The sequence below is a fragment of the Scylla paramamosain genome, chromosome 37, assembly GCF_035594125.1.
Source record: "Scylla paramamosain isolate STU-SP2022 chromosome 37, ASM3559412v1, whole genome shotgun sequence".
Lineage (NCBI taxonomy): Eukaryota > Metazoa > Arthropoda > Malacostraca > Decapoda > Portunidae > Scylla > Scylla paramamosain.
Window position 1 is genome coordinate 10,322,501 of NC_087187.1, and position 21,610 is coordinate 10,344,110.

Below are 21,610 nucleotides of genomic sequence, written 5' to 3' on the forward strand. Positions count from 1 at the left end.
TTATCTAATCATGCTGCAAAAACCTAGGCAGTGAGAATAATGATGTTAGGCTAATATTCACAGAAATTATGGCTTTTCTCTTTACTTCAGATTTGCAAACATCTAAGCTTCATGACAACAGCATTGCAGAATTGCCTCGTGCAACAACCTGACAGTTCAAAGATATCTCAGATGGGGGAGCTTGGGAGTGCACTGACCTGCCACACACATACCCAATACCAGTTCATCTATAAGCAGTACAGGGCAGTGCAGGAGATACTCACCACACACTTTGCTCACTACATCACTGATGCTAATTAGTAGGTAAGTCAAGAGGCAATTTTTACTTACTTGTTTGTCTATCAGTAGATTTTTTTCATGTCATGTTTCAGTATAGGGATAAAAATACAGAAGAGGAAGACCCCAGTATCCTTACTGGTCCTTTTACATCCACTGTCAATGAAAGTGAAGCACTGATGTTTTATGTTTTGTGGCACACTTTTTTTTTTTTTTTTCCCTCCATGCTGTGAGAAGTGGTGAAGTACTTAGCTGATGCCTTATTAAAAGTAAAGTTGTTTTTGACAAAATATACCTTTGCCCAAGGTATTTTGTTTCACTTGGGTGGAATTATGATTTTCATGGCATCTTTTCATCAGTTATGTTACAGTTATGTGTGGCATTCCTGTCTTCCTAGAAATCTCCTTAGACCCAAAACCACCTTTTTGGAGGGAGCCAGCAAGATCAAGAGTCATCTGAGTGATGACATGTAGAGATGTGACAATCGACAGATGTTCAAACTGCTTGCTGATCTTGCCATATTTTCATATTGATTATTATTTCCCTGCACTATGAAACCAGTTTGTTTGTCATGCATGCCACTTTCATTGGCAGTGGTGTGTAGTTTCATCTTATGAAGTGCTGGGAATACAGTGGGAGGATCCCTCCAATCTGAATGTATCCTGTGGGGATGTCCTCTTTATCACCTATGCATCACCCGTGATACTCTCCGTATATTCCACTCATTGTCTTCTCCATAGCCTTACAGTATCATTCTTACATCATGTTTAGTGATTTTCACCTATCACTTTTCTTTCATTCTTTGTATACTCAAAGCAAATATTCTTAACTCTCTTATTTCCACTACATTGTCTCCTCTTCTCTCCTGTTCCAATGTTTCCTTGTTTCAGCTCCATACAGTGAAGTTGGCACCACTACTACATACAGCTTTCTCTTCGCATTAATTCCAGTCAATCTGATCAACAAGAACCCTAGATAACTATCTCCTCAAGCAACTTACTATTTTGTTGTCCTCCTGTCGAACTTACTATTTTGTTGCCCTCCCGTCGTCTACCATCCATGTATGCTTTATTACTTTGTGCAGTCTCATTCATTCTCAATTTTCTCCTCTGGTATACTCTTCCAGACTCCTTTGCCTCATTCCCAGGCACAAGTGAAGTATCATCCACAAACGGCACCATTCTCACATTAACTTACTTTCGCATACAGGACTTGAGGTAAAGAAAATACAGATTATTCCGTACATGTATTCTCAAGCAGCACCTCTTACACAAGCGCTTCTCTAGGCTACCTACAGTGGGGAGCATCACCCCATAGGCAAGCAGATCATGAGCTAGCTACTGCAGTGAGACATGGCTGAGCCTTGATTGCTGCACTGCAGGGAGATGGGAATGTTGAGTGTGTGTGATGAACACGGCCCACAGTGACTCCCAACTCACTACACATTCATGATGACATGGCTGTATGTCATTACAGTCTTCCATATGAAAATACATGAAGGAAATTTGACTTAAAAATGTAGCTAGTATTTGAGCACAAGTCACCAATATTTGCATACATGGACTATGTGATTTTGACTGCAGAGCTACTGTATATAAGAGATCGTATACAGTTTAAGGCAATAACTTTACCAAGTGAAGGATGTAGGACTCCACACAAGCATAGAAGATACAAAAGAAATCTACCTCACTCAGCATTCCCCTAGCAAGGAGACGAGTTCCTGTGGTCTACCAAATCTGCCACAAGTGGCCAAGTCTTCACTTCAGTCTTCAGCACACTGGATAGATAATGAATGCAGTGATGCATTGGGCAGTGTGAGATTTCTTGTTTGGTACAAGTTTAGAATCTAATGTTTTCTAGTATACTGGATTGTCATTAGTACAGAAAAATAGTGTCAGACACTTTGACAGCTAATAAGTAACAAATTCTACAGATCTTTCTCCAGTGATCTGGACTGCTTTTGTCAGACAAAATGTGTGCTGTGCCAATATAGTTCTGCCAACCTGACCACCACCAGCACCACACCACACACTGCAGCCACCTGGCTTTGCTTGTTGTAAACAGCAGTACACATGTAAAGGTTTGAAGTTTATAATTATGAAGTAAATCCTGAACTCATGATCTTGCTGCAAGTACATAAGTGTATGAATTTTTTAGCCTTCCTAAAGAGCTAATTACTAACCAGGTGTTCATATGAGTGAAGATGATGCACTTGTACACAGTGAAAACAATGAGTGCTGCAGTGCCACTATGAGGCACACATGGTGGTGAGAGTTAGTGTTGCCTTCCACTAAGCGCTCCTGAGGACCTCAGGGTGCCAGATGCTGGTGTTAAAAACACACTCAATGCTGCCATGACTCAGCCGTCAGTTGAAGCTGATAATACAAATGCTCTTTCTAACACCACACCATACTTGTGTGGTGTGTCTGATTCAAGCAAGCTGCACTATGATAGACCAGCAGCACTGCTATCACTTCAGAGCCTCATGAAGACTTCATTTAATACACACAAAAATAGTTATGCTTCCTTCCTTCATTCCATTGTGATACAGAATCTCTAGACAATAATGATGAACTCAGGCAGTGACACAAGTTTTGCTTTGGCATAATACTGATTAGAAGATCCAACAAATCTGTTTGCAAGAGAATTATAAATGGCAATACCAAATCAAGTGTGGAAACCATCAGGAAAGAACACCATTAGCTAAGTAATAAGTGTCAAAAGTTAAAAGTTAAAGCTACAAGTATTTCACAGGGAGATTTGCTGAAACTAGCAGGTTATTAATATGACACACAGGAAAACATCAGGCATGAAATATCCATAATATTATGTAGTTACCCAAAGAAGAGCTGTAGTACTAAAGATTTCAGATGAGTTGGACCATAACAAAGGCTATTCCCCAAAACAAGCCATCCAGATTGCTTAGCAAAATAACTGATATTAAGAACTGGCCACTAATGCTTTAGGAAAAATCCTCAATTGTATATAGATAAAGCATTAAAAAGATGCTCAGTCAATCCAACTTTGGCAAGATGAAAACACACACACACACACACACACACACACACACACACACACACACACACACACACACACACACACACACACACACACACACACACACAGGTGACTAGTGACACACTGACAGCTACAACACCAGTTTCCTGCTGCCCTGGAAGCCACCATCAGCCATCCTATGTGTGGTGCACATGCCACACCACACCACATCACAACACACACACACACACACACACACACAATGTCATACTAAGGCAGCATTACAGGGACCTTCTACCCAATACATTATACGGACTCAATTTGATCTGAACATAAACTTACATGTCTAGGTTTGCTTAAAAAAAATATAATCTTATTATAGTAAAACATTTGCATTCTCATTTGGGTAAGCACACGCTATATCTATAATTATAATAATGCATATATAGATATATTTGGATATATTTATATATAGTTTTCTATGACCTCAAAAGTACAAACCCCCATTACATTAGCAAAATGATAACCCCATGCTGTTCCAGTCTTTGGGAGTGATAGGGATATGCTGTTGTGCAGATCTCCCTGGAAGGTGACAACAGCTAATGGAGTCATTCATTCTTCTCTCATTCCTGTCTGGCACTCCATACTTCCCACACTCCCTCACTACACTCACATGAATTTGTTCCCAACCATCCAGATCTTTACTCTTGCTCTCATTTTTCCTGAGTAGAAGCTTGTCATCCACATGCATACCACCAATATATTCACCATGTAGATATGAGACAGGTAGTACATGCTTGTATGACATGGTAAAAGGTGACAAGTTATGAGTTACATATGAATGAGGTATGGCAGAGGAAGGCCATCATGTCTGTCTCAAACACAGAGACTAGCATACAATAGTACAAAATGCTAGGTGCTGAAAGGTGACATTGGCAGCTCCTGGACTTTGCTTCTTAAACAGTCTCTTCTCTGCCTTATCAAAGTCACTTTTACTTATCCTTATGAACACAAAATGGACACAACCTCTATAATACCTCAAGCACTCTCCTTCAACCATACATCTTCACCTCAAACACACAATGTCTCTTTTGCCTTAAGAACACATCCACTACCTTATACACACCCATCTTCATCTTTTTTTCCCTTCTCACATATACATAACCTTCAGTTAGTCTGCCTTTTGTACAAAGGAGGCTTCACACCCCATGAACACAAAACCATAAATCTAAGGACTTAGAAGCCACTGAGCTCCTCCTGCAAAACATAAAAAATTTCTAATAGCCCACTAAAGCACTAACTCCCTGTGCAGCACACAGGCCGCCCCTCACCACCACTGCTTTCACACATGTTGCCTTACAGACTTCACCAATACCTAGGTGTGGTGAGAAAGGCTTCCGTGGCAACCTTTACACCATTTTAGAGCTTAAACTAATTTGTCTTCCTTCAATAACATTTGGCTCTCTCTCTCTCTCTCTCTCTCTCTCTCTCTCTCTCTCTCTCTCTCTCTCTCTCTCTCTCTCTCTCTCTCTCTCTCAGGAATGCACATGAACATTACCATCAACTTGAAGAGCCTGACTAGTTAGTATTGTGTTCATGCTCTTGTAATTTGGTCAAGGATGCATTGTGTAGACCTGCCTTGGAAAGATACACATCTACAAGGGATGACCATGGAATGAGCATTCATCAGGCTCTGTGGGATCAGTCACCATCTTGACTGACCCACCACATGTATAAAATAAAATAAATAAATAAATAAAAAATAAAATAAAAATGTAACTAATATTTTATGCCTAACATCCATAAACCCAAGTAACAAAGAAGCCATACAAACAGATTACTAATATACACTAGATCTTCATTATATTCAGGGGATGCACTTAGTGTGAAAACATATCATATGAATTACTTTTAATCCTACATAAATAAGACTATTTTATTGAAAACATCTTCCACTGATGTGTCATAACTATCATATCCTTGCATCAAATAATATTACAAAAGTATACATCCAAAGTAAATGGGGACGGGTGTTCATAAGAAAGTGAATCACTGTTTCTATCACCTCACACTCAAATTTTTAAGCATTAAATGAATTTCTATTAGAAATAGATATCATGAGTGCATTCATAACATCTCAAGACACACATAACGAGGGCCTAGTGTATTTCTCAAACTCCATTTCTGTCCTTAAATCAATCAGGTAACATACGAACATTCTCCATGCTTCCCATCCCACACTTCACCTGTATTTCATGGACTCCCTAACTTATGACTGGCAATTCCTTGTGTTGTGACTTGCCAGCCAGTGAGACATGACACCTAACTTAATAATATTTGCTCTCTTACTTCCTATGCATAAGGGCCACAGCCCTAGTCAGTGGCAGTGTAAAATTTGTAGGCGTGATACAATACAACACATTACTCATTACTCTCCTAACAGACAGACTCTTAAATATGTATGAATGTCTTACAGTCATAGAAAGTAAAGTTGAATGTTGTGTATATAATCTAAAATTACCCACAAGCACCATAAAGTCATTACTCTAATGATGTCAGCTTCCCCCTTAAAAAATTAAATGATTCACTCACACCTCTACACTACATTATCACCAGCCAGTGTGGTGACAAAGGGGGAAGTGTTGCCATAAGACACTACTTGCTACACATGAAATTTCAGTACATGTGAATTATTTATGGGACACTGCACCAGGACACCTGCCACACGTGACTGCTGCTGCTTCCAGTCTCAACCTACACATGAGGTGTATGACACTTGTATAAATATTTGTATAAATATAAATATCTGCAATGGTAAGGCCCAGAAGATAAGCAGCCCCACTGGACCCAGATGTGATCCCAGACTGAGGTGTTTTAAGTGCCTATTTTGGAATGTCCCTGCACTGCCTGGCTAGCCGCTTCTCCTGACAGCCTACTGTTCATGTCAGGCCCTCAGCTGGGCTCCTCATTATCTGAGTCCCCACTAAGGCCAGTGTTCTCCCCTGTCACACGACACCGGTGCAAGATGGCCTTCTCATATGCCTTTTTCACTGCCTTCCTCTCCGACGGCTTCCTGGACTCCACCAACTTTGCTTTGTCAAGAGCTGAGTCAACACCCAATGGCTCCAGCTTGAAGCGTGGCAGCCACTGCCTGTAAGGACAAGACAAGGATGTAGTGATTGTGTGACCTGCATTTCTCTCTCTCTGAGAAAATGCATTAATAGATGCCCAAATTTAACCAATATTTAGTGTTGGCTTCACTTAAAAGAATGAAACATTAAAATAGTTGTATGGTCTTTGTAACTATGCAGAAAAGCTATCAGACTTAGAAAATGGACCAATTTTGGACTAATTTTTGGACCAATTTTAAACCATTGTGGCAGTTTGTTATTGTCCCCCACTCTCTCTCTCTCTCTCTCTCTCTCTCTCTCTCTCTCTCTCTCTCTCTCTCTCTCTCTCTCTCTCTCTCTCTCTCTCTCTCTCTCTTCCCCACCACTCACCAGGTCCGTTTATTGTCAAAGAAGAGCACAAGGTACATGGGTGACGGGTAGTTATTGGCCAGTGCCAGCACATCATCAGGAGGCACAGGGATGGGCACCCCATTGTGGAAATAACCAGTTTTGGGCATCTTGGGATTTATTATCTGTAGACATCAACAAGTGGTGAAGGTGTGACACATTCTGACTATCTACCACTGATTTGGGGAAAACTGTTTAAATGATCATATAACCAAATTTTAAACAAATTTTTTTTTATTAGGTTAGGTGTTTGTTGTTCAGTTTACATCAATATTCTTTGGAAAAAAATAAATAGATAGAAATCTTACTCAGCACCAACAGTCAGAAACTAATGTCAAGCACTATCATATTTCTATCTACACCAAAAAGAACAGGCCAATGAATATGTGTAAAACATACAAAGCCATAATGAAAAATTCTGTAATCATTTTGTTACCTCAAGCTCTCATAATTAAACCAAGGAGTAAGAGGAGCTTACCAGGGCAGGGTACCAGGGATAGCCACGGCACTTAGCCCACACTAGGTCCAGGGGCTCCAGGGGGATCTGGTCACCTGCATGGCCTGACCCAGGTGATTCCCCTTCGACACTGGAGTCGCTGCCACTGCCACCACCCTCCGAGTCAGACTCTGAGGCAGTCTCGTCCTCAGTGTCAATCAGGCTGGAGTTGGATTCTGAGTGGGTGTCTTCGTCCGTCTCAGGAGGGATTTCTGCTTCAGGGAGAAAAGGCTTCACTGAGAATAATGAACATGCTGAGAAATTCTAAATGTATTCTCCATATCACAAACAAACATTAAAAAGAGATGGAGTGAGGGAATAGGGATGACTTTCTATATATTTTATTCCTAAATTGAAATCTGGTGTGACATGGAGGATGTCAGCCCAGTATAATATAGAAGGAATTAATTTCAAGGATTCTTAAGAAATTGGAATAGACATGAGGAATTCTTCAGTTAATGTATCTTTTCTTTTTGTACAGAACTAGATTCCTGCACTCTGAACTTTTCTTGGAAGTCATCCTGTGTCTGAGAATTGACCAGTTGTGAAAAAGAGAAGAACTAAAATGCAATAAGGAGTGAGCATTCTGACACCACATGTCCAATGCTCATGATCACCACCTATCCACCAAGATCAAAGCCACCTCCATCCTGACTTGCAAAGGCAACATCCCTACAGGTGCAGACACAGCCAGCATCATAGGGGACACAGTGCATTACATAACAGCACAGCCTCTACAGAAAAATGCAACTTTAAGACACACAGGTTGGTATAAATAAGATATTATCTCCTTTTTACTACCTCCTTTTACTATCTCCTCTTACTACCTGTATCACTTTTCTAAGCCATACCTCTTCTATTTCCTCCTTTTTACATTACACTTCTATCATCCAATTCTTCCAAGCTACATCTCTCATATCCTCTCATTCCTGCATTACATCTCTATTTCCTAATTCCTCTTGTATCACACCTACACACACTCATCCCTTCTTATACCTCATGCAATCAGTGACTTTTTATAAAGTCTCCTCACACTCAGCACTGCCAATTTAAGCACACTTAATACAACCCATCCTGGACCTATACACACTCCTCATAATTAATGCAATCTACACGATGCTTCACTGACCTCCTCCTTGGCGGTACATCTTGAAGGAGTCTTTGGTGGGAGGCGTTCCACTATCCGAGAGGTTGAGGAGTGGTAGTCCCTCAGGGAAGCCAAGGGAGTCAGGTCTGGAGGTTTGCTGGTAGGTAAGAATTAGTGTCAGTATCATTATCATCACAGGAACTAGTGTGTCGCTATAAATGTTATTATTTTAATTACTGGGTTACCATTAATATTATTATTATTATTATTTCTATCAGTGTTAGAAACATTCACACAAAAAACAAGAAATACATAAGAAAGTACAGGCAAGGGAGAGAGTAATAAAATCAGAAAGAAGCATGGTGATATAAGAAAGAGGAACTGAATAAGGAAGATGCCAGGAAAACAAGACAGAGAAGCTAAAAATTAGTTAGTAAAAGAGTAACATAGAAAGGAAAGTATTAATAAGAAAAGAGGTACAGAATAAAGATATAGTAAAAAGAGGAATGAAGTATTAGTAGAGAAAAGAATAAGAGATGAGAAAAACAAAAGAAGTGAGTAGCAAAAATGAAAGTAAGAAAGGTAAGGTAATTCAGAAAAAAATAACATCAAGAATGTAGAAAATGAAAGGAGGAAGCATTAGTATGGAAAAGTTAAAGATTAAGGATGTAATAACATAGTAAGTGTTAGTAAGGAGTGTACCAAAGCATACATGAAGTAACAGAAGATGGAAGAAATACAAGTGATAGGTAAGTCAGACCGTTCTGTCTCACCAAGGGGGAAGTCACCTTCTTCCGGCGTGCTGTCTTGGTCTCAGGAAGCTGGTTCTCTTCGTCACTGTTGGTGCCTCCAGAACCACGACGCTGCTGAGGGAAGCGCTTCTGAGGGACAAACGAAGTGCTGTTGCTGTCTGTTTTTATTTTTTATGCTTTTGGACATCGTGGATATAACTAAGGCTTGTACTCTTAAATGTTTTTGTTTCCTCATTATGACTATTTTCAAAGGTGATAAGGGATGATTAGTTGGGCTCTTAAGATGCTTTCTCAATGACAGTGTAGAATCATTCTTAAGCTATCACTAGAATAATGAAAACGTGCTTCAAACCTAAGTCATCTTAACCCTTTCACTATGAAGCATGCAGTGTGGCCCCAGCAGCACAGTACAAGGGACATGTCACGCCACTTTCAAGTGTACATCAGCCATTTAACATTTTTTGCATTTTTTTCAAGGATTATTTTGCATGTTTTATTTCATTATATACCTGATTTTGAGCAAGAAAGGTATACATGCCATCATACGTAACAGGGTGTCAAATAATTCTGTTCAAATGACCATTTTTCTTAGGATGTTTGACAAAAAACCAAGCAGCTCTCTCATTCACCCAGTCATGTGACTTGCCAACCAGTTCATCACTTGAAGAAAAGTTTGAAGCTAAAAGTGATGAATCAATAAGTGCAAGATTAAGTCCATAGAACTGGGAAAGAAATTGCAGTGGTACATCAGGACACTTGTCAGAAAACACATCTGATATCAACCTCCAATCTTCCTCAACCTCCTTCATCTCAGCCTCAGAGACATCAGTCTCATCATCACTACAGGAATCATTATCATCACTATCCATCCCCACTATTATAAGAAAGATCATCCATACTGTATGGAAGACAGACAAATTTATATCAGCATCAAAGATTCACCCCCCACTGCCAGGATGGGGAGTTGCCATATGAGTGGTACTGAGATTATTTTTTATGATTGACTGACAAGTGAAGGGGGTGGAGCCAAAGATCTGAGTGACTGAGGCATGTGAAGGCCACCCAGCTCTGCCTGCACCAGAAAACAGGATTTCAAACTCTCAATATGTACACTGACATGTGACTGACATCATTGTAGTGAAGGGGCTAAGTACAGTCTGCTGAAAGTAGTCCTTAATTCTCCTTTTCCTTTTACATAATTATTATGATAATAATTATGTCCTATCTCCTTAAAGGTATTCTCTCTCTCTCCCTATTCTCATTTAGTCCCTCCTTCCCATACCACCATCACCACCACTCACCTTGAACAGTGCACCAGCCTTCTTGGTGAAGAGGACAGAAGTGCGTCGGTTCACTCCTGATGGTGAACTGGGCACTGAGGGCGGCTCTGATTCTGGGGCATCCTCACTGCTCTCCTTGGCCTGGGTTGCTGCATCACCTGCCTCACTCTCCACTGACAATTAATTAATATTATGTAATTTTGGTACCACAATTCAAGGGTACAAGATGCTGCACACAAAAAATGGTCCACTTTCTTCATGCCTCAGAATTATTTCTTTTGAATTTTGTCATAAATGCTCAGTACAGATGTTGGGGAAATTTTTTTTTAAATGGTCATTTTATTTTCAATAGTGTTAAGGAAAGGCTACGAGAAACAAAAAAATATACACACAAGAAAAATGTTTATAAATGTATCTTGTTTTCAACACCAATACTTAGCATATCAAAAAGTGAACAAAAAATGTAATCACTGGTCACCAATGTACAGGGAAAATCACATGTTATGTTAGGAAGTGTGGACCTGTATTCTGATCACTTGGAAACAAAACAAGATTCAGGGAACTTACATTTCTTTGCTGGGGGGCTTGCACATGGGCCAGAGAGGGTACGTGGTCTCTTTGGGGGTCGACCGGGACCACGCTTCTTGGGTGTTTCATGAGCTGAGTCTGTTCAAGGGCATGGAAATGCAAGAAATATATAGAAATTACACTTTTAAGATACAGAAATTAAATGAGTGAATATACTATTGACAAGGCAATGTAGTACAGTGAACCCTTGTTATATCAGACTAATTGGGGGGAAGCCAGTGATGACAAAGATGAAGATCCAGTAAAAGCAGGTGTCGGATTCCCCTTCACACATTGTTTCACTTACAAAAGCAATGTCTACTTACTTGCCCCCTGCTCTCCCTGGCAGTTTCTCTGCTGTCAGTGTCACCCTATTACCTGTACTCCATAACTCTATCCTCAACCAACCAGAATAGAGCCAATTGGCAGCCCAACACTCAATTTGTTATTGAAATTTGCCCAAGAAATTAATACCACCATTAGAAAAAAATACCACTGTTTCACAAATGTATATCTAGCTCAACCCCTCAAGATAATGTTAAAAACATGAAATATCCCAAGCAAAAAATTCCCAAGATCCCAAGATGAAGTGTGAAATCTCAAGATCTTGGGAAAAATCCCAAGGTCTGGTCACCTTGAGACTGAGGCAGATGCAGTGTGTGGGTGCGGTGTGCACTCGCCACTACCACCACAACCAACATTCTCCTTCCCACCCTCCCTCACTCACTCACTCCCTTACCGCCACTGCCGCTGGCTGGACATTCAACCTCATTTACCAACCTTTGTCTGATAAATCTGATGGATGGTCCATAGGACATACATATCGATAGATGCAAAATCCGATATAACAAGGATTTACTGTAATAAATTACTAGCATTCTGAAAGCTTTGTTCCATGTTTGCAGAAATCAGCCTCAGTCACAGAATAAAGAAAAGATAGTACAGAAATGGCAATAACAGCAGTAAATAAAAAGGAGCAGGATTAGAAGAAAATGAGAAGGATTAGAAGATAAAAAAAAGGAAGAAGAGATCAAATAAAGGAAAGAATTAATGAAAAGGCTTAAAATGGAGGAGAAAGGGCTACAAGAGCACCAACAATCAGCTGTCACCACCACTACAAAGCCTCACCTTCAGGTTTGCTAGCCTTTGCCTCATCAGCCACAGCAGCAGCACTGCTCTCCTGCTGCTGTGGCTGTGATTCCTGGGCACTCTTCTGTGATGGTTTGGTTATCCGGGTGAAGAAGGAGTCAATGCGCTTCTGAGTGTGGTCATCCTGAGGCAAGAATACAAAAGAAAGGTCACCAAAAATCATTTGTTTAATATCCTTTTTCTCTTTTAAGTTTGAATGAAGCCCACCAAATGTGGGCTTATTAAATGTACAATGTGGAAAAAAAAAATTAGATATGAGCAAAATGAGGAAGTCTGTGATATACTATTCTGTGCATGCTGAACCATGACCTACCTTAGGAGTGTTTTTGCCAATCTTGCGGTGGTGGAGGCTGCGTGGGGAGGGTGTGGTCATGGGAGAGAGAGCCATGCCACTCACCCTACCAGGCCCAGAGGAGAGGCTAGTGGTGTGGGCCAGGTGTGAGGCAGCCAGCTGGGAGGCCAGGGCAGGTGGGGTGCTTGGTCGGCTTGGCTCACCAGGTTCAGCCTCATCGTCAATCACCGAACTGTCATCAATGTCTGCGAAGGGCAAAGATTATTATGATTAGTTGCATAATGCTGAGACTGTGCTGACAATGAGGAGCTATCACCAACCTGGTAAATGTTTGTGAGTGGTAAAGACTTAATATAGTAAAGAGCTTATATAATCTATTTATCACCATTCTCTAATGCCTTCCTCCATCCAAGAGTCCTGGAAGAGAATGGCCACAGTAGAAGAGCCTCCATCTGCCTATCCAAAACACTCCCTTCTTGCCTACCTTTCCAAAACATCCTTTCCTATTAGAACCTTCAATGAGAGTGTTCACATTAGTGTTAGAGATGCTAAATATACCAGAAATTTTGATTCCTGATGTGTTGTTGTGGACTATACAGAAAGCTTATATTCAAGTATATCTTAGTATATCTTAATATATCTTAATATAGAATATCGTAAGTATATTAAAAAATCTTAGATACTATTTTAATCATTCATTTCAGGTAGATGACTTAGAATGTGCTAATAAATTAGTTACAAGTTATATATACAGGATCCTTTTCATTATCTGCTATTTATTTTTCACAATTATCAACCAGTATAAACATTATGTGAATTTGTTAAGAATATGGTAAAAACAATCAGTACAACTAAGGAGCTATTTTAGTATTCTTCACTGTGTAAACTCACACCTTCGTGAAGGTGTGAAGGATAAATTGTAAGATCAAATTAGCCAATTTGTTGTAAAATTATATGGGTGCCAGAGCTCCCCACTACCAAGCATACAAGTGTATGTCAAAATAGTTCACTATGACTCACAATATAGAGTAAGCGACACTTGCAATTAGAACAACCACTGACATGAGCTTCATATTGCACAAACTGGCAGCTTGCCCCTTCTTGGTCTGAAAAAATCTGCCAGGAGATAATAACTACATGGCAACTTAGGATAGCCCCTATGTTTTTGGAAGCATAGAATAATGGATTTTAGTGTTTGTCATATTGACATAGGGGAAAGTTATCTTTAGTGACCACTCCTTTCTCTGGCTAACAAGATGGCTGTGTTTGTTTTAAACAAAGTATTCCACTGAGGTGATGTGTGATGCCTGGAAAATATATAAATGTAACAAATTGAAAAAATATGCCATATAACTATTACCAATGAAAAGACTGTGAGTGCATTGGTGAAGAAATGTAGCAATGAGGGATGCAAGGATGTGCCTCACCACAAACATGGTGGTAGCACACCCTAGAATGTTTTACATCATCTTACATGATATCAAAAGACAGTTAAAGCCTCAGCAAAACAACTAAAAAAACAAACATTTGGGGGTGCACCACCACCATGTTTGAGGTGAGGCACATCCTTGCATCCCTCATTACTACATTTCTTCACCAATGCACTCACAGTCTTTTCATTGCCAATAGTTAAGTGGAATATTTTTCAATTTGTTCCACCATTCTAGTGAAACTCTAACACTCATACTAAGTAATCATGGCTTATATATTTTCCAGGCATCACACATCACCTCAGTGGAACACTTTGTTTAAAACAAACACAGCCAATTTGTTTGCCAAGGAAAGGAGCGGTCACAAAAAGATAACCTTCCCCTACGTCAATATGTCAAACACTGAATCCATTACTCTATGCTTTCAAAAACATATGAGGGGCTAACCTAAGTTGCCATGTAGCTATTTTCTCCCAGCAGATTTTTTCAGACCAAGAAGGGGCAAGCTGCCAGTTTGTGCAATATGATGCTCATGTTGGCGAGAATTCTAATCATGAGTGTTGCTGACTGTAGGTGCTGTGGCTGACTGCAAATCAGATTCTAGAGAAACGAGGACAAGATAAAGAGTGCTAGTACTGTCAGAGAATGGGTAAAGTTTACATCCGCAAAGAATGAACCAAAAAGAACATGGTTTTGTTTTGGTTCAGTAGAGTCTGTCGCTCCTCACACCTGGCAGCAATCAGCAGTTTCTTTTTTCTAACAAATTGGTTTTTGAATAAAATTTTGAACTCATAATTGCTTCGGTTACCGAACCATAATTCAGTTCTCAAAGAAAGTTACTTGATTTCAAATACTAAAGACAAAGCAAAAGCTGCTGTTTGTTACTAATTTATACTTTTCTATAAATATTTCCATCATTTTTATGTACTTGGAAGAGAGACAATGGGTAAGACAGTAATTGAATCTTTTGAAATAAGTTAAATGTAATCCTGTTGAAGAGGCTCAATGTAAACAAAGTTTTCATGACTTGAATTTGGAAGTAATCCTGAGCCACCTGTGACTCTCTCAATGACTCACACCACCATCACTACTGCATAACTGCATTTTCCCAGTAGCTTTTTCTAGCAGCAAGATGTCTAAGTATTATGATCTTCATTTTGGTGGCAAGTGGAGTTGCTCCTCTCTGTGTCACTCTGTAAGGCTTCCCACACTAGATCAATGACAAAGAGAAACTGCAACTGCACAGTCTAAACAGTATCTTCTGATGAGTTCCATGTCATTAAATCAATTCAATACGTCCTATCTGGATAAATAATTTCTGAGCTGGAGATGTGGACCAGCCATCTTGGCAGTGGGAGCATCTGTCATAAGCCACTACAGGTGGACATGTGTCTGAGAACAGATTAATTCATTTTACATTGACTTCTATGTGGAAAATAGTTTTGGTTTCAAAATATTTCAGATTTCGAATGGCTTTCAGGAACAAATTAAGTTCGAGAACCAAGGCTTCACTGTATTTAATCATAAAAAAAGAAATATTAGATATGCATAAACCTGATAAATATCCATCCTTTGTTGTATATAGTTAACATTACAGATCCCATAAATCAACCTCACAACTATTTTGTTAGTGCATTGTAAGGCACAGGAAATTATGCAGAATGATTGTGCATGAAAGGAATTAATGGAGAGCAGTTGTGGGTACATGAGGAATGACACAGTCTTGTAACCTCCAAAGAAGACACCACATATCAATGGTCTCATACAAATGTGGGGCAATTGGCTGTGGTAAGGGAGAGTACTTATTATGAAGGAGCCTTGTTTCCAGATCAAACTGTCCAACCTGTGCATTTGATCTGCATAAAAATAGGGTATGAGTACTTTCTTTTTTTGTCAAGGGCCAATGGGCTGAGAGTGGTGTGAATGAGTGTGAATGTGAAAGTTGTGTGCCTTGTCTTGACACTTTTTTTGGGAGACAGCCTTGGTATATGTATGTATATTTGTGGATTCTGGTGAGAAACCTATGTATCACTGAGCTGTTGTCAATGTCAAGGAGAGGCAAAGACAGCATTGTTTACTCCATGCAACAGAATCTGGTTGGGCTTGTGTCAACTGTGATAAATAATCTTAAGAGTTTATTTCTCATGAATAAATAATGCTTCAAAGCTAGGAAAATTTTTAATTTAATTTTGGGAATGTGTATACCTATGTATGTGTGTGTATGGGTGCCTTGTCTCTTCTATCAGCCTGATAGATGCATATATACTTGAAATTTTACAAAATTATTTATCTACTGGCACCAGCCTCTATGATTCCATTACAGAGAACAAAGGCCCCCCCAACCTTCTCTACTTGGTTCTGTCAGTTCCTCATATATTTCAGTCCATCAAAACTTTGTTTTATGCAATACTTGGCCATTCCTGAAATGGAAAGGAGGAGAGCAAGAATGAGTGAATGAGTGAATATGAGTGAGTAAAGTGAGGGAGGGAATGAATGGTTAGGTAAGTGCAAAAGTAATGGAATGAGTTAATTAAAAATGTATTGATGAGTGTGAGTGAACGAATAAGCCAGCAAGCAAGAGGATAAATGATTGCATGTATGAACAAGTAAGTAAATGAGAGAAACCTAGGTATATGGACAGACAGACAAACCAACAGACATCATTTACTCACCTGAATCCTCCTTCTCTGACTCATCATCTGTGTCATAGTACACAGCATTGGACTTCTGACTTGCGCTCCCGGACTGACTCAGTGCCAACTTCCTCCTCACGATGCCAATCTCACGCCTGGCACAGGAAAGGTAAGCAGTGAGGGAAAGAGAATGTAAATCTTTGTATCTATTCGTTTGATATACTTTGTCATTTGAGTACATTGATAACTATTTAAATATTCTGAGCACATATTCCTTTGAGATTAAAGTACTATATTTACTGCATAAATTGAACAGTAAGAAAATTAATGTTCTTAACTTCTATTCTCTTGATATGCACAATTTATCACTCATTTGGTGATTATGTAAATGCAGCAAACTTCTGCTATGATAGAAAAGTGAACTACTTCATTAAGTTATGTAAAGGAGCATGACCTAACGACCTCTACTTGTCTCTAAATCTAGTAAAACGGTACTCTTTCAAAAATTGCAAATTCCACGTCAAAATATTTTATTTCTGGATTTGTATGGAAGTTTGTGAATCTAGTTACAGAAGATAATAATTTGAAGATTTGCATCTGCAGAAGTGGATTTTCTTAACTGAGAACCCAACAAATCACCTACGTGGCTTTTTGAAAAGTCCCAATGAAAGAACAGTGTTTCGGAATACAGGCCTCCATGTGCCTACCTGATGAGCTTCACTCTCTTGATGCGTGCCACGTGATGTCTCAGAAGGTTGGCTTTGTCCAGCAGCTCCAGCAGTGCCTTCTCTCGCTCCTCCAGGCTCCAGCACTCATCCGCATCTGCTGCTAGCGCCTCATCCACTGCTCAGAGAGGTGATGTTGTCATGAGGGTTTGATAGTTTCATTCTATATTAAGACTAAATTTGTCAAGAATCTTTATATTTTTTCTTTACTGTTTGCATTAGTTTTAAGATTTTCCACTTTAAAGATTCGTCAGTGTTGTTATGAAGGTTTGATAGTGTTATGCTATATTAAATTTATAATAATAGTAATTTTTATATTATTTCTTTACAGTTTGCATTAGTTTTAAAATTTTCCACTTCAAGGAGATATTTTTTGTTTTATTTCCTATTGTTTAAATATCTTCATGTTTTAAACAAATTAAGCATCTTTTCAATTATTTCTTTATTTTACTGTTCTGAGTTTTAGTTTTAAATTAAATTCTATGAATGGACTGTTTACCTTCCTTAATAATCTTGTTATCTGATATCTCTGGGAGTGGCTTGGGACGGTGGGGAAGGAGGAGGCCAGTCTCCATATCAAAGCCAATGACCTCCACATTTCTCCTTAGCTGGCGGATGATGGCGCCTCCCTGCAGGGTGGGAAGGAGTGGTAATGTGTTGAGAGAGAGAGAGAGAGAGAGAGAGAGAGAGAGAGAGAGAGAGAGAGAGAGAGAGAGAGAGAGAGAGAGAGAGAGAGAGAGAGAGAGAGAAGAATGTGTATAGGAAGATAAGAAAAAGAAAATGGCATTAAGGAAGAATTATACCTAAACAAATACAACATAAATGAAGAAGAAAAGCATAAAAAAGCATAAAAATCAAAACATACAGTAAAACAACTCAACAATTCAATGGGAATATCAAATTCAATGGGAATATTTCTGTGATACCAAAATGTGTCCTTGATGACTAAAACTGTAGACATGATGGTGAATTCTCTAACCAAACAGGCTCCTTTACTCACCTGGTCGCGCAGCTTGACAGCTGTCCGATAGAAGATGGTCTCCTTGGCGTTGTAGACCAGGCAATTCTCAATCATGAGCTCAAAGTCACTGGCAAACTGGTCCACATCCATGTACTGATGTGTCTGAGCCTTTTGCCGCATGGTGGAGAGGTCCATTGGGTGCTTCACCACGTCCAGGTAGTCGTGCACCTAGCCAAGGAAATGATTGGGTTTATTTAGTCTAATATTTTTGTTATATAAATGGCACAGAACATGAAAGACCAAAGAAAGAAAAGAAAGAAAAGCAAGTTATACAAGGGAAAGATTTTGTTTATATCTAATTTTTTTGTAATATGAATAACACATTAACAAAATGCTACAATAACCTGAAAGCTCTTCTATTGTGACCATCAACTTTAAAGAAGTTATTATAAACAAATACCAGAGTTCATTACATTACATCAAAATATTGTTCAAGAGATCAAAAAAATAGTTCAATAAGACAGAGTGCCAACCAGTCAGCAAGCCAATCAGTCAAACAGACAGATACAGACAGCTATGCCCTCCACCTACCTCCACCAAGTCAACAGGTTCAGCAAAGATCATCTGCTGGTCCTTCTCCTGGATCTGGTCAATGGTTTGCAGCAGCAGGTGGACAAAGGGAGCCAGCTGCACCTTCTTCTCCTCTGCTTTCCTGCAACATACAGAGCCATTTAGTGTGTGTGTGTGTTTTAAGCAGATAGAATGAGCACTAATTGAACCTTTGTGTGTGTGTGTGTGTGTGTGTGTGTGTGTGTGTGTGTGTGTGTGTGTGTGTGTGTGTGTGTGTGTGTGTACTCTGTTTTATTATCTTACATATTATATTGTGATTTGCAGTAATTGTTTTGTTTATATAATAACCTGAAGATGTCAATAAAATAACTACATTTTTATCAATCTGTCTGTACTTCCTTTGTACATTAAAAGGAATAGGCATTTCTTTAATAACAAAAAAAAAAAAAAAAAAAACTGAGCACTTTGCGCTTCAGAAATATAGCACAAGATACATTGGCAACACTTACGCCTTGACCAATTCCCTCTTGGTCTTCTCCCTCTTCCTAATCAGCTCACACAATAGCCTAGCCCTCTCCAGGTCCTGTCGCAGTCGCTGCCAGTACTTGATCTCCTCTCTCAGACCCTCCGCCTCCTGGTGTGCAGGAAAGTAAATGTGAAGTTAAAGGTAAAAACAACACAGGATACCTACCTACTTAAAGAACTTCATTATTATTAGAACAGTTTTAGGGAATCTTTTAACTGAAAAGAATCTATCAGGGGATCACAAGACACCTTTAAAAAGAATAATAAAGAATAATAATCTGAACAGCTTGTGGTGAATCATAACATCACAGAATGCCATCTTACCTAAAATAAAATCAAACTCACCAAACCAACACCTTTATGAAAATCTGAACATGAGTTACATGGAGCTTAATGTAAGTAATTTCCTTTTGGTCAAAATCAATAGATCAACTACAATACTTTTCATAAAAACTGGAAGGATGATCCTCTGCTGGTACAACCTTTACACACATCAGCTGACAGACCTTTTTGTTAAACATGAAAAAAAGCTGTAAATCATAAGGCAGTAGAGCACCCACACACCAACACTCACATTCATGACTCTCTCCTTGTCCTTAACACCGACAGCCTTCTCCTCAACAGGGCGCGAGGTGGTGTTGCTGCGGCGGGCATGTGAGGTGGTGAGGCGGCGCAGCAGTGGCACACCATTGCGGGACTGTCGCTTAAGGGTCCAGTAGGCCAGCAAGCGGTGCATGAACTGGGAGCGCTTCTGCATGTTGACCAGGGCAGCCAATTTCTGAATACTGACACAGTAATGGTGAGGCAGGGGAGGGTCAGGCAGGACATACACGGGCAAACTCTCCATGCTGTGTCCAGGATTCAAGTTTATCATTCGTCACAATTAAGAGTGACAACATCTGCAGAGCTACTTGGTACTACAAGCTTTAGTTATCAGTAATAGTCACTGGTTTGCTGAAGTAACTTTGATGTTACAGCACAATGAATAAAGTTAGCAAAGTTTCCATTAATTAACCAGAAAATATTCATCATGTCCAAGTATTCTAAAAACTTACATTATCTAGGTCATATTTCATCATAGTTACATAAGACACAAAATACAACACATTCTTCACTGTCATTTATGTGATAATCAAACTCATACTCAAGAGCTTTTACTCATGAGCCCAAAGTGAATGTATATCTGTGTGTGTTTGTGTGTGTAAGTAAGTGGAATGATGTTCTACATCTTAAAAATATCCCTTTGATGCTACTATTGTAACCCTTCAACGAAATACGAGGGGAACCAGTCATAGCGTCACACTACATACGGTACAGCTCCAAACGTTGTTATGTATCCCTACGGGGGTTAGTGGCCACTTCTACACATGCACCACCACAACGATGACCTTCTTTCTTCGCCTCAACAGCCACGTCACAAGCACACAACCCCTGCCAGCATTGCGCACGGACACGAATGCAGCAGTCAATGTATGGGCTCAGCTATCTACAGTTGGTGGCAGTGTTTTGATACAGTTCAGGGCCGCTTCCCTCTACTCATACTGTACAACTGCCAATGCAAACACACCACACAAGAGTATTACCTCACCGATGGCAACTCAGTTACTCAGTTGTCTGAGTGCCAGCTAAACTGTCTACCTGTCTCCACTCAGTATGGCATCTGAGGGACATTATGTGATATAGGATACAACAACACAAGCAGTTAGTATATGAAGATGCATATATACATATCAGCACTCAACTAAACAGGTCCCTATTTTTTAAATGCTTTTGTACTCTCATCAGATCTACTTTCAAGGGCCACAGAGATGATTAGCTGAGTTGTTATGATATATTTTTTTTCATCATGCAGAAACCTTGAGGAACAATCACTGAAATCATAAAATCCTTAGTAATTACCACTAGAGCATGGTAATAGCAGTCAAGATGAGACATTAAAACATTTAAAAATATGGACCAAGGAACAGAGGAATCACCACAAACATAAGGCAGCACAGTGAATGCTAAGAACATGCAGTGCACCATAAGGTAGCTCAGTGGATGCTAAGAACATGCAGTGCACCATAAGGCAGCACAGTGGATACTAAGAACATGCAGTGCACCATCATATGAAGCAAAACTTAAGAGGCACCAAATAAAAATTGAATGAGTCTTTTATTACCAATATTATCAATTTCACTTGATAAGTAAGGAGAAAAATAAACAGTCAACAACTTCTTGAAAACTACATCTTTATAAAGTTATTGTAATCAGTAAAAATTGAGTTAACTCATTCCATTTTCTATTTTGTCATGACAAGATCGAGATGCAGAGTTTGATCATTTTAATAACTTGGCTTAGTGTTTACTTTGA

General features: G+C 39.4%; 2 protein-coding genes across 18 annotated transcripts in view; one reads left to right on the forward strand and one right to left on the reverse strand.

Moving 5' to 3' along the window:
• Positions 1-20,268, forward strand: part of LOC135091483 (zinc finger protein OZF-like) — a 47,239-nt gene extending 26,971 nt beyond the window's left edge. For 3 of the 8 annotated variants that reach the window (XR_010262520.1, XR_010262523.1, XR_010262524.1), the window contains 4 exons: positions 91-303; positions 7,769-8,052; positions 9,152-16,646; positions 17,081-20,268. Coding sequence is in view for 1 of the 8 variants with exons in the window: in XM_063989164.1 (XP_063845234.1) it covers positions 91-300 (210 nt within the window). In the remaining 7 variants the exon portion in view is untranslated. Of the gene's footprint in view, positions 1-90; positions 304-635; positions 4,812-7,768; positions 8,053-9,151; positions 16,647-17,080 lie in introns of those variants that run through there. The other 5 variants (XR_010262522.1, XR_010262525.1, XR_010262521.1 and 2 more) reach the window with 4 other exon arrangements.
• The window catches only part of LOC135091482 (bromodomain-containing protein 1-like), a 39,635-nt gene continuing 19,534 nt past the window's right edge, over positions 1,510-21,610 (reverse strand). For 7 of the 10 annotated variants that reach the window (XM_063989157.1, XM_063989153.1, XM_063989156.1 and 4 more), the window contains 16 exons: positions 19,833-20,043; positions 19,243-19,367; positions 18,755-18,875; positions 18,203-18,391; positions 17,702-17,831; positions 17,185-17,320; positions 16,517-16,632; positions 12,436-12,659; positions 12,102-12,246; positions 10,974-11,072; positions 10,428-10,579; positions 9,148-9,255; positions 8,417-8,531; positions 7,270-7,502; positions 6,774-6,916; positions 1,510-6,424 (listed from right to left, as the gene is read on the reverse strand). In XM_063989157.1, the coding sequence (XP_063845227.1) occupies positions 6,226-6,424; positions 6,774-6,916; positions 7,270-7,502; positions 8,417-8,531; positions 9,148-9,255; positions 10,428-10,579; positions 10,974-11,072; positions 12,102-12,246; positions 12,436-12,659; positions 16,517-16,632; positions 17,185-17,320; positions 17,702-17,831; positions 18,203-18,391; positions 18,755-18,875; positions 19,243-19,367; positions 19,833-20,043 (2,446 nt within the window). In that variant the 3' untranslated portion in view covers positions 1,510-6,225. The remainder of the gene's footprint in view (positions 6,425-6,773; positions 6,917-7,269; positions 7,503-8,416; positions 8,532-9,147; positions 9,256-10,427; positions 10,580-10,973; positions 11,073-12,101; positions 12,247-12,435; positions 12,660-16,516; positions 16,633-17,184; positions 17,321-17,701; positions 17,832-18,202; positions 18,392-18,754; positions 18,876-19,242; positions 19,368-19,832; positions 20,044-21,610) is intronic. The other 3 variants (XM_063989155.1, XM_063989160.1, XM_063989159.1) reach the window with 3 other exon arrangements.